Source organism: Zonotrichia leucophrys, chromosome 12 (assembly GCF_028769735.1).
Source record: "Zonotrichia leucophrys gambelii isolate GWCS_2022_RI chromosome 12, RI_Zleu_2.0, whole genome shotgun sequence".
In the NCBI taxonomy this organism is placed as follows: domain Eukaryota; kingdom Metazoa; phylum Chordata; class Aves; order Passeriformes; family Passerellidae; genus Zonotrichia; species Zonotrichia leucophrys.
Genome location: NC_088182.1, coordinates 6749886 through 6762193, shown reverse-complemented (window position 1 = coordinate 6762193; position 12308 = coordinate 6749886). Strand labels below are relative to the sequence as shown.

General features: G+C 42.7%; 1 protein-coding gene across 3 annotated transcripts in view; it reads left to right on the top strand.

The window, feature by feature from the left end:
- The window catches only part of ATXN7 (ataxin 7), an 86708-nt gene that overhangs the window by 24166 nt on the left and 50234 nt on the right, over nucleotides 1-12308 (top strand). For 2 of the 3 annotated variants that reach the window (XM_064723771.1, XM_064723770.1), the window contains exons 3-4: nucleotides 2548-2802; nucleotides 3292-3360. In XM_064723771.1, coding sequence (XP_064579841.1) covers nucleotides 2559-2802; nucleotides 3292-3360 — 313 coding nt within the window. In that variant the 5' untranslated portion in view covers nucleotides 2548-2558. Of the gene's footprint in view, nucleotides 1-2203; nucleotides 2408-2547; nucleotides 2803-3291; nucleotides 3361-12308 lie in introns of those variants that run through there. The other variant, XM_064723772.1, reaches the window with a different exon arrangement.

The window sequence follows — 12308 nt, the reverse complement described above, 5'->3', positions numbered from 1 at the left end:
GCACAGAGAGAAAATACTGCAGCAGCGGAAGGTTTACTAAAGGACAGCCCGAGGCCCAGGCTGCAGAATTAGATCTTGAGTGGGAATATATAGGCAGAGAAGAAAAGCTGTGAAAGAGGAAGGCTAAAAATGCAACAGCCAAATTGAAAGAGCAGAGAAGAGCCATAAAGGAGATAATCAGAGCTGTATGAAATAACAGTGGCGTGTGCTTTTTTACCTGTGTGGCTGGCACTTATGAGTAACTTGATCAGTGTCAGCTTTAGAAACTAAGAAGTTGATAATCTATTAGCTTGTTAATGCAGTTAGTTAATTGATGTAATTTTTGCCAATTGGTAATGTTTAAAGAAAAGAACCACATGATGTGTCAACATGAAATTGTTCTGCCTTGGTCAACTCTGTCACTGTTAAAGGGTAGGTGATGGTGTTCTATGACTCTGTTTAGTCACTTGTCACTATATTTGCTTTATGATTTATGTAAAGTAAATAATAGAAAAACCCTTTATGAATTTGATGGACGCTTGGACATACCAAGGTTTCTTTTTCAAACTGCAGCTGAGGCAGCTTTCTGACCACTTACTCCAGGACAAAGGAAAGCTGCATGAATGAAGTTTGTAATATAAATGAGAATATTTGACACAGAGAATATAGATCTGTCTGGAACTTGCTTTATCCTATGCCTGGAGTCTGCATTCAGCTATGGACACTATCTTAGACTGCATTTGTGAAGCACTGTTGAAGAACTAAGCTTGAAAGAAACCGTGCATAGGCTTCTTTCCTGTCTGGCTTCTACACCACAAAAAAGATTAGGTTCTGTTCAGAAGCTGTTTAGCACTTGACAGACATTTTTCTTCCAATGATGTTCTTAGCTTTAATTATAAGTAGTTTTTCTATATTATAAGTTTGCTATTTGAAAATTACTCAAACAATACACTCCATTAATCTTTATTCCATGAACACCTTTATTCATTCTCAGGCTAAGATGAAGAATTTTGGGAAGCTACAGGCAGGGCAGTGTAACTGTCTGACACTCCAGGGCCCAGCTCAAGAGGCTGATGGCCTTTGATAATTAATCCTGCTGCAAATGTCTGCAGTAGAAGTCAGTGTTGCTCTCTTTACCTAAATTTTATGGTGTTGGCCTTTTATGAAGGAGCTAACTTAGACTTCAAGTTGATCAGGAGGAGAGAAAAATTACGCTAGCTGCTTGTATTAGGTCTGCAATTTTACGAGATACATTCTGAGTGTGACATAAATTATCAGTTGGGTGGAACACTGAAACTATTCTTATAATTACAGCCTACGCTATTCCATCTGATGAGCTTGAATTTATAGATCTTTTATATGCATAAATTTGGAAAGAAACATCTTTAGCTTGTATAGTCCCACACTTGAAATAGAAAATGAAAATTAGCTAAGCCTGTGTGTATGTGCACCTCTGTGGGTTAAACAAATTTATTTACAGTTCTGATTTCTGTTGTGTGGTTTTGCAAATACAGGTATGGGATCTGTCAGCAGTTCCACTGACAGTGCCATCGAGTACCTGTAGAGGAGGCAGCACATCAGATTTACATTTTTTAGCTGTTCTTCGAGGATGTTGTTACTGACAGTGGCATCAAGCGTGGCCAGAAATCGTTGCAGATCATGGCCTGATAGTTTGACATTGGTACTTGAACACTCTAGTGGAGAAAACTCTGTGATAAATTAATTCTAAACCCAGGAGCTTTAATCAAAGAGCTTGATTTTGCAAAGCTTAGACTTTATTACTTGGAGTTAGCAGGTACGACAGCATCCTGTAATCCTCGCTTTTGACACGGCACGACGTCATCGCAAAGTTTAGGCAAGAGGCAGAAAAAAAAAAAAGCTGTTTTAAAAAAGAAACGTGAAATGAGAATGAGAAAGCCCTCCCCCTGGGAGACAGGTTGCGGGATAGCGAGGGCAGCAGCGCGCAGGAAACTCGCTCGGTGTCCCCGTGTACCGGGGAGCGGAGGGAGGGGACGGACGGGAGGGAGCCGGGGGGGCCGGGGACGCGCCCGCCCGGAGCGCGCTTCCTGCTCGCCGCTGCCTTTAAGGAGGCGCCGACTTTAAGGTGGACCGGCGCTGAGGGCGGGGCGCGCCCGCCCGGCTCCGCCCGCCGCGTCGCCCTCCGGTCCGCCCCCCTGGCCGGGGCAGCGGGTGCCAGGCGGGGTTGTGATGCGGCCGTTGTTTTTGTAGGGTCGCGGGGCCGAGGTAGCGAGGCGGCCCATGGAGCCGGGGTACGCCTGGCAGGCGGCGTAGCCCCGCTCGCCCCCGCTCCCTTCGGCCGCTTTGTTAGCGCGAACACAAGCGCGCCTCACCTACACGGTGAAGAGGAAGGCAGCGCTCCCCGCACAATAATGGGCACCCGGGCGCTGCCCCCCGGGCCGCCGCAGAGGTGAGTCGGCACCGCCGCAGGGCCGCAGGTTCCCCGCGGGGAGGAAGCCGAGCGAGCGGGCGGGCTGACAGCGCCGCGGCGCTGCCTTAAGAGCGGGGCGCCACCTTAAGCGGCCGCTGACTTTTCTCGTTACATTGTAGCAGCGGAAAGAATGTCGGCGCGGGCCGCGGGTGACGTCAGGAGGGAGCAGCGCGGCGCGGCCGCCAGGCAGCGGCAGCGGCGGCCCCGCCACGGCGAGGGAGGAGGCGGAGGAGGCGGGAGCGGCGCCGGCCCCGCCGCCACCGCAGCGGCAATGGCGGCCGTCGGGGAGCGCAGGTCCCTGCCCAGCCCCGAGGCGATGTTGGGGCAGCCCTGGAGCCACTGGGTCGATGCTGCTAAACTTCACGGGAACGACGGTGAGTGGCCGCCGAGCACCGCCGCCCCCACCCCCCTCCCCCCGGCCGTGCCCGGCGCAGCCCGCGGGTGCCCCGGGACGGCACGGCGGGGCGCCGGGCCCGGCGGGGAGCCCGGGTCCGTTCCCACCCCCGGCGGTCGCGGCCGAGTTCGTTGTGCGGTGCGCGCCCCCCGGGCGGGCTCGGGAGCGGCGCGGAGCGGGCAGCGCCTGCCCCAGTTCCTGTAATCCGGGACACGGTGCGAGCGGCTCGGAGCCGGTCCCCGGAGCCCGGCACCTCCTGCCCTGGATTGAGCCGCCCGTGGGGCGGGGAGCTCCCGCCGCAGGTGAGGCATCCCCGGCGCTGACAGCGGCTCCGGGGCCCAGCTGCCCTCGGCCCCTCCGCTCCGTGTTTACGGTGCCCACGGGGGAACGGGCTACAGGTCACGAACGGGGCTCAGTCCTACCCTCGGGCTTTTCCGTGGATTGAAATCTTGTGGCTTTTTGGTTTTAGGAACAGCATTAGAAGAAAGTTTCAAGGAATACGGGAGAAACCGAGAAGCAATGCGACTTTGCCGAGAAGGTGAGTGCAATTCATTCTTGAAGAAAAGTGCAAGAAGTTTTCTTCCTCATAACTACTTAGCAGAGGGGCAGGCACGGGAAAGAGAAAGGGTCAAAGTTTCCTGTCGGTTTGGATTTAGGACTGGTGGCCTGTCAGTGACTGGTGTTATTTGCATTATTATTAAATTATTACATATTTTGAAAACTACGAGTTAGGGCATAGTTTGTCCTTACTGTGTTTCTATATGTTGTTTGTTTTTTTTTCTTTAGACTATAAATAGTCCTAAGGAAGCTCTGTGACCAACACTGATAAAATCTTCTCTTGAGTTACAGTATTTTTTATTCTTGGTATGATCCATGTCAGTATTTCTATACCAATCCCTTCCTCTGTCATGTCATTGTGTTATGTTTATTGCTTGGTACTCTGCTAAATGAGAGTGACCTTTCACCTGTGATTAGCAAAAGCCCATTACGGCCTAGTTTCTTGCAAGAGTAACAATGCTACTTGGAGTTGTAAGCAGATGATGAATGAAAGCTATAGATTATTATTTACTTTCCAACAGGCAGTGGAAAAAAGGAAGCGATGAGTGTGATTTATTATGTTAATTTTTGTTTGTTTGTTTTTCTAGTTTAATGATTGTTTTAGAACAGAGAAAGTTTTAGAACCTTTCTTAATATTGTTGGTTCTTGGTTCCCTCCGACGTGTGTCAGAGAACAGGCCCAGCTGTTTTAAATACTAGAGCAGTTAGACCCAAGTCATTTATTTGATGCTGTAGAAATGGAAGACTGAGTTTGTAGACATGGTTTACAGTCCTGGGAAGCAGAACTTGCCAGCGACCTTAGGAGATGATCTGATTCAGCACTTACTGACTGGTGAGCTGCAGGCAGCAAATGAAACCTAAAGCAAGGTGGCACAGGCTGGCAGAGTTGGGAGGCACTGATCCATGTTGAGCCTGAATCAAAATGGCTATTTTTTGTACAATTCCCAGTGTTGGTAAAATTTGGAAAGTGCAGTTTCTAGGGTCAGAGTCAGTGGTCAGGGGCATGGAAGAAATATGCAGTAGGCATCTGCTGCAGCGTGCAGATTCACTTGTGTTGTTTTGTCATCTTCTTAAGTGTATCTGTGAGTTCTTAGGCACTTGAAAAATCACTTCATTACTTCATTGCCAAGTTCCAATCTAATCATTGTGCTGGATATGTAATTCATTTTTCTGAATAGGCAAATCATTCAAATGCTAAAAAAGCATCTACAACAATAAAACATGCACATTATCCTAGTGAAGATTTTACCAATAAGGATTTTCAAACATTTGCTCTTATTTCTACCTCTTAAAATGCAAGCATCTAAGGTTTCCAGATTCTAAAGATTAGCTGGCAGGGTAAAGAATAATCTATCCTATTTTTTTCCCACTGGAGAGAGATCATGAAACTGTTTTTGTGCAGGCTGATCACTGAGACACAGCTTTTCTGCACTGACTCCAACCATGTGAATGATTTGTAGGGTTGTGAGTTGAAGGAATTTCATAAAATACTTTGAGAATTAAAAGTGAAACTTAGTAGCCCTGTCAGGCTTCCAGAAGTCTATTTATTTTGGTTGCTTTATGACATATGAATGAGACACTGACTTGGCATATACCTGTAGCTGGCCTGTAGGGAGCTTGGCCTGCTGCAAAATAGAGCTAAAATAGAATTAATTAAGTTTAGATTAACCTAACTTAAGGAACTAGGGGAGCAGCAAACATGCCAGCATATGTATGTGTTATCAAATAAAACTTTGAAAATGCTGAAATTATTCATTTTCCCAGGAAAAATTTTGCATTCATAATTGAGGAAGAAACATTTATATAGTAATTGGACTTTCTAAACCTTGGTTCTTAACAGAGAAAGGTGAACCAAAAGTATAAATTTTGTGAAATCCACTTTAACCTCAAGACTTTTGTCGTGGTACCCCACAGTATTTTAAATACAAGTAACAACAGAACTCCTTGTGTAAGGAAGTTATTTCTCTACAGATTGGGAGTTGACTCTGAGGCCCAACTTCACAACAGGATTTCAAGGTTATTTAGGCTAATTTAACCTTGCATTGCAACTCTTCCAGTTTGCATAAAATAATTAAATATTCATGGCCTGGAGAGGGAGCAGAAGAAGGAACATGACTTTACTGCCCACATATTAGAATTGGGTTCAAAACCAAGAACCATTTTCTTTATTTACCAATTGTCAGGCTCCCACTGGCCTGTGTCCCCACTGGGCTATGGGTGGTGGTTGTTTCTTTTCCCATGTGCTGCTCTCTGCAGCTCCTGGTGGGAATGGCCTCATCCTCAGCATGCCTAATGGTAAGAGGTGGATTTCAACCTCACAGCCTTTCAGCTGAGTTTGAGTCTCCTGAATGAAGAGTGAGTGTTCCTCTTGTAACACTGGAAAAGGGGCTTTGACATTTGCCAGCCTCTCCTTTTGTTAAGCTTTAAAGGCAAAGAATGATGGATGCTATTTTAAAGGAATAAAGGAGGATGTAACTGTGTAATTCCAGGGCAATATTTGCAAGCAGTGGAGAGAGGCAGGATTTCAGACACACCTTTGTCATTGGCGCTTTCTGTGTGCTGATCAGGCAGCTCCTCTCTGAGCATTTTAGTGTTTGTGAAGCCTGATGAGTCCTTAATACCTGTTAATGATGTTAGTTCTACGCAGGGATCAGGCAACATGTTTGTTTTTTTCTGTATCTAACCCTCCTTGTCATAACCAAGCTCACATTGAAGTAAGAACTAGAATTTGAGTTTAGGCTTCCCAAACTCCCCGTTTTTGTGTACTTCCATGTTTCTTTTTCACTGCTCTTACATGCTTTCTGTTCTGCTAATACATAATATTAAATCTTTCCTGCTGGGATCCTCACTGACCCTCATCAAAGTGAGAAACTGACTGGACACTTTCCTATATGTTGCTTTTTGAGACAGTAACAGTCCACACTGAGCTTTGATGTAGAAATCAGCTGCAGGAATAAGGTATGGGCCCAATGGACTTGACTTGCTCTTGGTATGGAAAATCCCAGGAGATGGAAGTGAGAGAGGGATACCCAATGGGTTGGGAAGATTTTACTTTAAAATAAGCCTTAAACTTTACTTTGATTTTATATACTGATACCTTCTTCTGCTGAGCAATCCTATCAAGGTAAGAACATGTTAGAAGCGATTGTGCTCATTAGTTATTTTCATATGTAATTGATGTGACAGAATCTCTTGGCTCATGCAGTCACTTAATTACTTACTGCTCTGTGAAGCAGCTGAAGGTGTGAATCCCCTGCCACTCACTTGTGCTGTGATGAAGCAAGGGTAGCATGTTGCATTGTAATATGTAGATGAATTCCAAAACAGCAAGGCAGAAAATCTCATCCTCTTCATGCATTTTTCCTGTATTTTAAAATGAAACTTTGCTGAAGTGCATCTTCCAGACTTTTGTGATAGTGGGAGCAAGTGCCATCAGATGCAGCCAAAATGTTTTCAGTCACTCAGTTCATCTTGGAGGTGCAGTAGATCTTAAAAGGAATTTGATGTGTCTGTAGTACCTGACACTGTTTGATTTGAAAAAAAAATTATTCTTTCATGTCAAACCTCATAATCAGTGCTTGAAATGGTTTTTCTGGAGATCCTTGCTAACTTGTGCCAAATTTAGTTTGCTTTTAAGGATTTTTCTAGCCCATTGTTGCAAAGAGCATCTCTAAATAGAACTGTGCCTGTGAGTGTAGAGTTCATGCGTGGTGACTTTGACAGGCTTCAGCAGAGACAACTGTTGCTTCTTGCAAAATTTAACAACAGGTTGGCTCATTTTGCTCTGTCAAAGAGTAGAGAAGCTGTGGATAGAAACAGTGAGGACCAAAGTTGTTTCTTGGGGCTGAGGGCCTAACCCTCTCCCACCACCAAGGAACTCTTGATGCTCCCCTCAACCAATTGCTAAAGGTTATCATGTATGTTCCTTTAAATAAAACAAAAACATGGGGAAAAAATCCAAAATAAGAAACCTAAAACCAAGCCATCCCCACCCCCAAATCTGTATTTGAGAGTCAGAGAGATACAACCCATGTACATCATCATTAAATACACCATTACTTATTAATTTGTGCAACCCTTTTGAAGTGGTTAGGATAAAAGTCTCTTGTATTCTTATACTGACTCATAAAATAACTTTGAAATACTTAAAATTATAAGAAAAGAAACTATGGCATCTCAGATGGGAAAATAAAAGCATGGGGAACAGAAAAAGAGATTTGGCTAGACAATTTAAAATTGAGTGTTTTTTTAAGAGTATTCAGTGCATGCTGAAACTATGGTGTCTTTACTAGAGCTTAAGCACCTCATTCTTTCATTTACACAGCCCTTTTTTAGTTTGTTTGGGTATTTTTGTGTGTGTTACATCCTTTGAGAGGTGAATCCCTTGCTGCTGTCTATTTCAAACACTTCACTTGTAGTGCCACCATATCTTAGAGTTAAATGGCAACAAAGTAGAGGAGAACGAAGATGACAGAACATCTGTAACTTGGGTCCCAGGTCAGAATTGGTGTTGGCTGTGGGGTGGTGTAGCACAGTACCAGTCTTACAGCTTTTAGAATATTCTGTCTTAATAAAGCAAGCAGTGAGTTTCCTGTGGGAATGCAGATTGTCACTTTTTGGTGGGCACCTTCAGAAGGCACTCTGGAAGGTTTAGTGACAGTAGGAATTAGTCAGGAGAGCAGGTGGGAGCAAACTCTGTTCAGCGTTGTGTCACCTGGTAACAGCTGAACTTCTGGTCTTTGACAGCTCATAGATCTTGGGGATAAAATAAAAAAGGCTCTGTGAACCTCTAGGGCATTCAGCAGAAGCTTTGAGGTTTGATTATATTAGTTACTATTAATGGAAGTTACCAGAGCTGTGACAGTACTAAGAGCCGTGTGATGAACCCTTGTTCTTCTTCAGCTCTTTCTGGGCAGGGCTGAGCAGTGAAATCCAGGCCTGGGAGGCTCACTAGAAGCATCTTTATCACATAGACCCAAGGTCTAGAATTTTCCCAGCAGCAGGTTCCATAAATAATTAAAGCACTGCTGAAACTTCTGTTCCAATATTAAGTTGTAAATACAAGTAAGAGACAGCATCTTATTTCAAATTTAAATTTGTGTTTATTCAGCCTTGGGAGGTGCTTAGTCGAGTTGATTTTTTGTTGTGTCAGATCATATCAGAGAGATGCTTAAAGGGCTCTGTAATCCTTGACTACCTGCAAATACACTTGTGAGAATTTTTAATAATTTGAAATAAATTTTTTAAGGTAGCTGTACAAGGTGCTTTGCTTCTTTTTTGACATTCTGCATAGCTCATCACAGTCTGTAATCAGATAAATCTCTTCTTCATTTCATTGCATTTTAATTGACTATTTACACAAATTGTTTTAAGGTTTTGTGGACTGGTTATCGTAAAACAATTACAGGGAGACTTTAAAATTGCATTGAACTGTTTAGGAAGATTGTGGAGGTTTTATGAGATTACTTGAAAAAAATGCAATTTGAAAGGATGCTTCTGAAATTGCAGTGATTGGCCCTAATTTTTTACTTGGTTCTTTTTTTCCTTTAAATCTAAGTTCTGTTTACAATATTTAATTATTTCTGATGGGATGAGTCAGGTGTTATAAATAGAATATTGTGATGTTAGACTGCAAGTTAGAACTGTGTCATCTCATATGTTTTAAAGACACTTGGCAGGTTTTAGGTAACACCATAATATTAGTGTGGTGTTGCAAGGCCTTGGGGACTTTGGCTGCAAGGGCAGCCTCAAGACTGTCTTGATCTGTCCATAATATGTGAGGAGGCAGGATATTTTCTTTTTTATGAGAACCTTTTGAAATGGTTGTCTGTACACATACATAACAGTCAGGAATTCACTGTTATCTAATCCTTCTTAAGTGGTATGTATGATTAGCTGGGTTATCCCTGTGCAGAAGAGGTGATGTCTTGGTAATACTTAGTTAAATATTGGTTTTTGTAGTGTTTCTGTGCTATGTTTAACAACAAAAATGCAGTGAGAAGAACAGTGTAATAAATATGTAGAAATGTGACTTTAATACAAGGTGGTAACTTTGTCATCTAAGTAGAGCAGGAAAGACAAAAAGGCTTAGTGAAGGATACTTTTAAATAAATTGGGTTAAGAGGATGCAGATTACTCTCTGTAAGGTAACTATTTTAAAAGGTATTTCTTCCATGGCAGCAGATCTATAAAAGTGAATGTCTCCAGTTCTTACAGCTCTCCTGGCTATGTGGCTGGAGCTGCTGAAGGTTGTCTGGGGATAGGTGTGATCTCTTGTCTCTTACAAGACAGAAAAGATTTCATCTTTCACAAACCATTGTAATATTTGACTTGTAATTAACTATTCTAAATAATCTCTAGGACTCTTGAAAATTGTTTCTCTTCCTGTGTAATGAATGAAATAAACCACTGCTGTGGAAGTTCCCCATATGTACAATATTCAGTGCTATTTCCTAGGCATTCTTACAAGGTAGGTGACAGCACAGAGATGAATAGAGCTTTGTACTTACATTTCAAGTTTTTTAGCAGCAAATGCTAAACTGACAAAGGGAATTCAAAGTCTAATGTAGCAAAGTGGCATGATTATAAAAGCAGTTGTCACAGAAGGCAATAAATTTATTGTAATCTGTGTTCCCACTGCTAGAAGGCTTTGCTCAGTGAAAATCCTTCCCTGCTTGTGCAGGCTGTGTGCAGCTGTGAGCCAGGACTGGTGCAGGTGGCTCTCACACTGCTTCCTGGGGCAGGTCAGACACCCTGGGAAGCCCAGGTACGACAGGGTATGACAGGATGTGACTTCATCAGAGTAAACTGCACATGCAGCTGCTCCCACATGGCTTGGAGTCATGATTGCTGGGTTGCAAATGGCAAATACTCTGGGCTGTTGGCTCAGCTAGATTAGAAATACTCAAATGCTCAGTTAGTTGTGTGTGCACATGCCCATCAGCCCTGTGGAATAAGCTGGTTTGTGGTAACATGTTCCAAATGAGAAAGATGGTTTATTTACAAGCTCACCCTGCTCTCCACTTCTGATAGCTTTGGCATAGCCCACAGATAAACTTGATTGGTGATACAAGGGGAAAAGGATAATTGGTTATGCCTTGTTTTTCTGCTGGGGGGATTATAACAGGCAGAAAACATGCAGTGTTCTTGATCTGCTCTTCCTTCTGTTGCTAAGCAGGACTTGAATCTTCATCAGCTGTCTGTAATGCAACAGAAAATGCAGCTTTCTCAACTGGCACTGAAAAAATATGTACAAAGGAGCTGAAGGACTAAAATCCTGTAGGGAGCAATTGAAGTTAAGTCCATATTGCTTTGGTTCTGAAATCTAGAGCTCTCATTGTTTTCTTTGCAAGCAAGTTGGTTGGATGCTTTCTCACTGATACAGTTGCCTGGAAGTCCTACAGCAGCTTGCCTTAAAATGAAGTGTGGAGGCTTTAAAGAGTTAAATTTGAAAATCAAGCCCTTTGACAAATACACAGTAAATTGGATGTTTGCTTTCCATGGACATTAAATTCTGCTGTATTTTACCCTTCATAAATTTAACTTTCAGTCTATGTGTTGTTCATTGACTGCCTAAGTGGTGTAGTAGATGTTGTGAGTAGGAAAATGAGAATTCTCATGGTTTATTAAGTGTTACCTGGGGATGTGAGGTCTTGCTGTGAGCCACTGAAGTCAGCAGAGTTTTTGTTGTGACTGGAAGGACAGTGTAGGACCAGGTTGTGGGGCTCACTGGGTGAGAGAGGAGACAGCCGTGTTCACTGCAACCTCGCATCACACAGACACCAAAGGTACTGCACTATGCAAACATTTAATTGTCAGTCCCTAGATATTACAGCCACGGCTTTGTCAAGGTGTATATATCCTAAATTACACCCTCTGGCTATTGTTTCAGGCAAAACTACAGAGGAAAATCTGTATCAGTTTACACCTAGGGTGTGGTTCTACAATCTTTTTTTTTTTCCTCCTAGTAATGCTGGATTAAGCAGCTCCTGTCTCTGCTGAGTGAAACACTTGTGAAATAATAGTTGTGTTCTAACTGTAAAGTTGTTTCCAAAACAAGGTGATGGCTGCTTAATGGAGAACCTTAATCTAGAATCCATTGGACTGTGCTTAATTATGTATCTTTTGAGAGTGAACCTCATCTGATTTTTGCATGTCTGCCTACAAGACTGTGTAGCATAATAGATCTTGTATCTTGGATATCTTTGAGTGTTAAAGGTGTCATGTCAGTGAATAACCACAGTGTAAATCAGGACCGGTTGTAAGTGGTGTATTGTAAAAACTAAATAAGTAAAAACTAGTTGTTGTTGTTATTATTATTAGTTAGTATTCTTTTAAAAAATTCCTTTTTTATAATTAGTTATATCAGGAGGCCAGGTAATAGAAATTGGAAGTTTTTCTTACATTCTTGAGGTGGTTCCCAGTAACTCTGTGAACTGGAGAAAATGCCATTTGAATTTGTGTTACTATGCTGAACAAGACTTACAGCATCATTTATCTTTTTTACTGGAGGGCTGTTACAAATTATGCCAAAAAGAGAAAGAAGCATCATTTATACAGTATACATAAATGTGTTCCATACCAAATACTCCTTCTATCCCTTCAGAAGAAATCTATACTCGTGTGGAATATCCAGAAGCCTCAAATGCTGCAAAGATATGGGTTAACTGGCAGTATTTTTGATGGGCATGTCAAAGGAATAGAAGGTGTTCCCAATAGTCAGGCAGTGTGGGTGTTGGATTATTGAGACAGCCATATAAAATAATTTGGAAAGCACTTTTCAAAATAATACATTTTCCAAAGAATTTCTCCACTTTTCCCAGGAAATGTTAAAATCACCTATTTCATTCCTGTTCAATTAGAGTGACTCTAGCCACTCTAATATATTAAAGGAGTTTAACTTGCCTCTGACAACTAGAAGGCTTTGCTA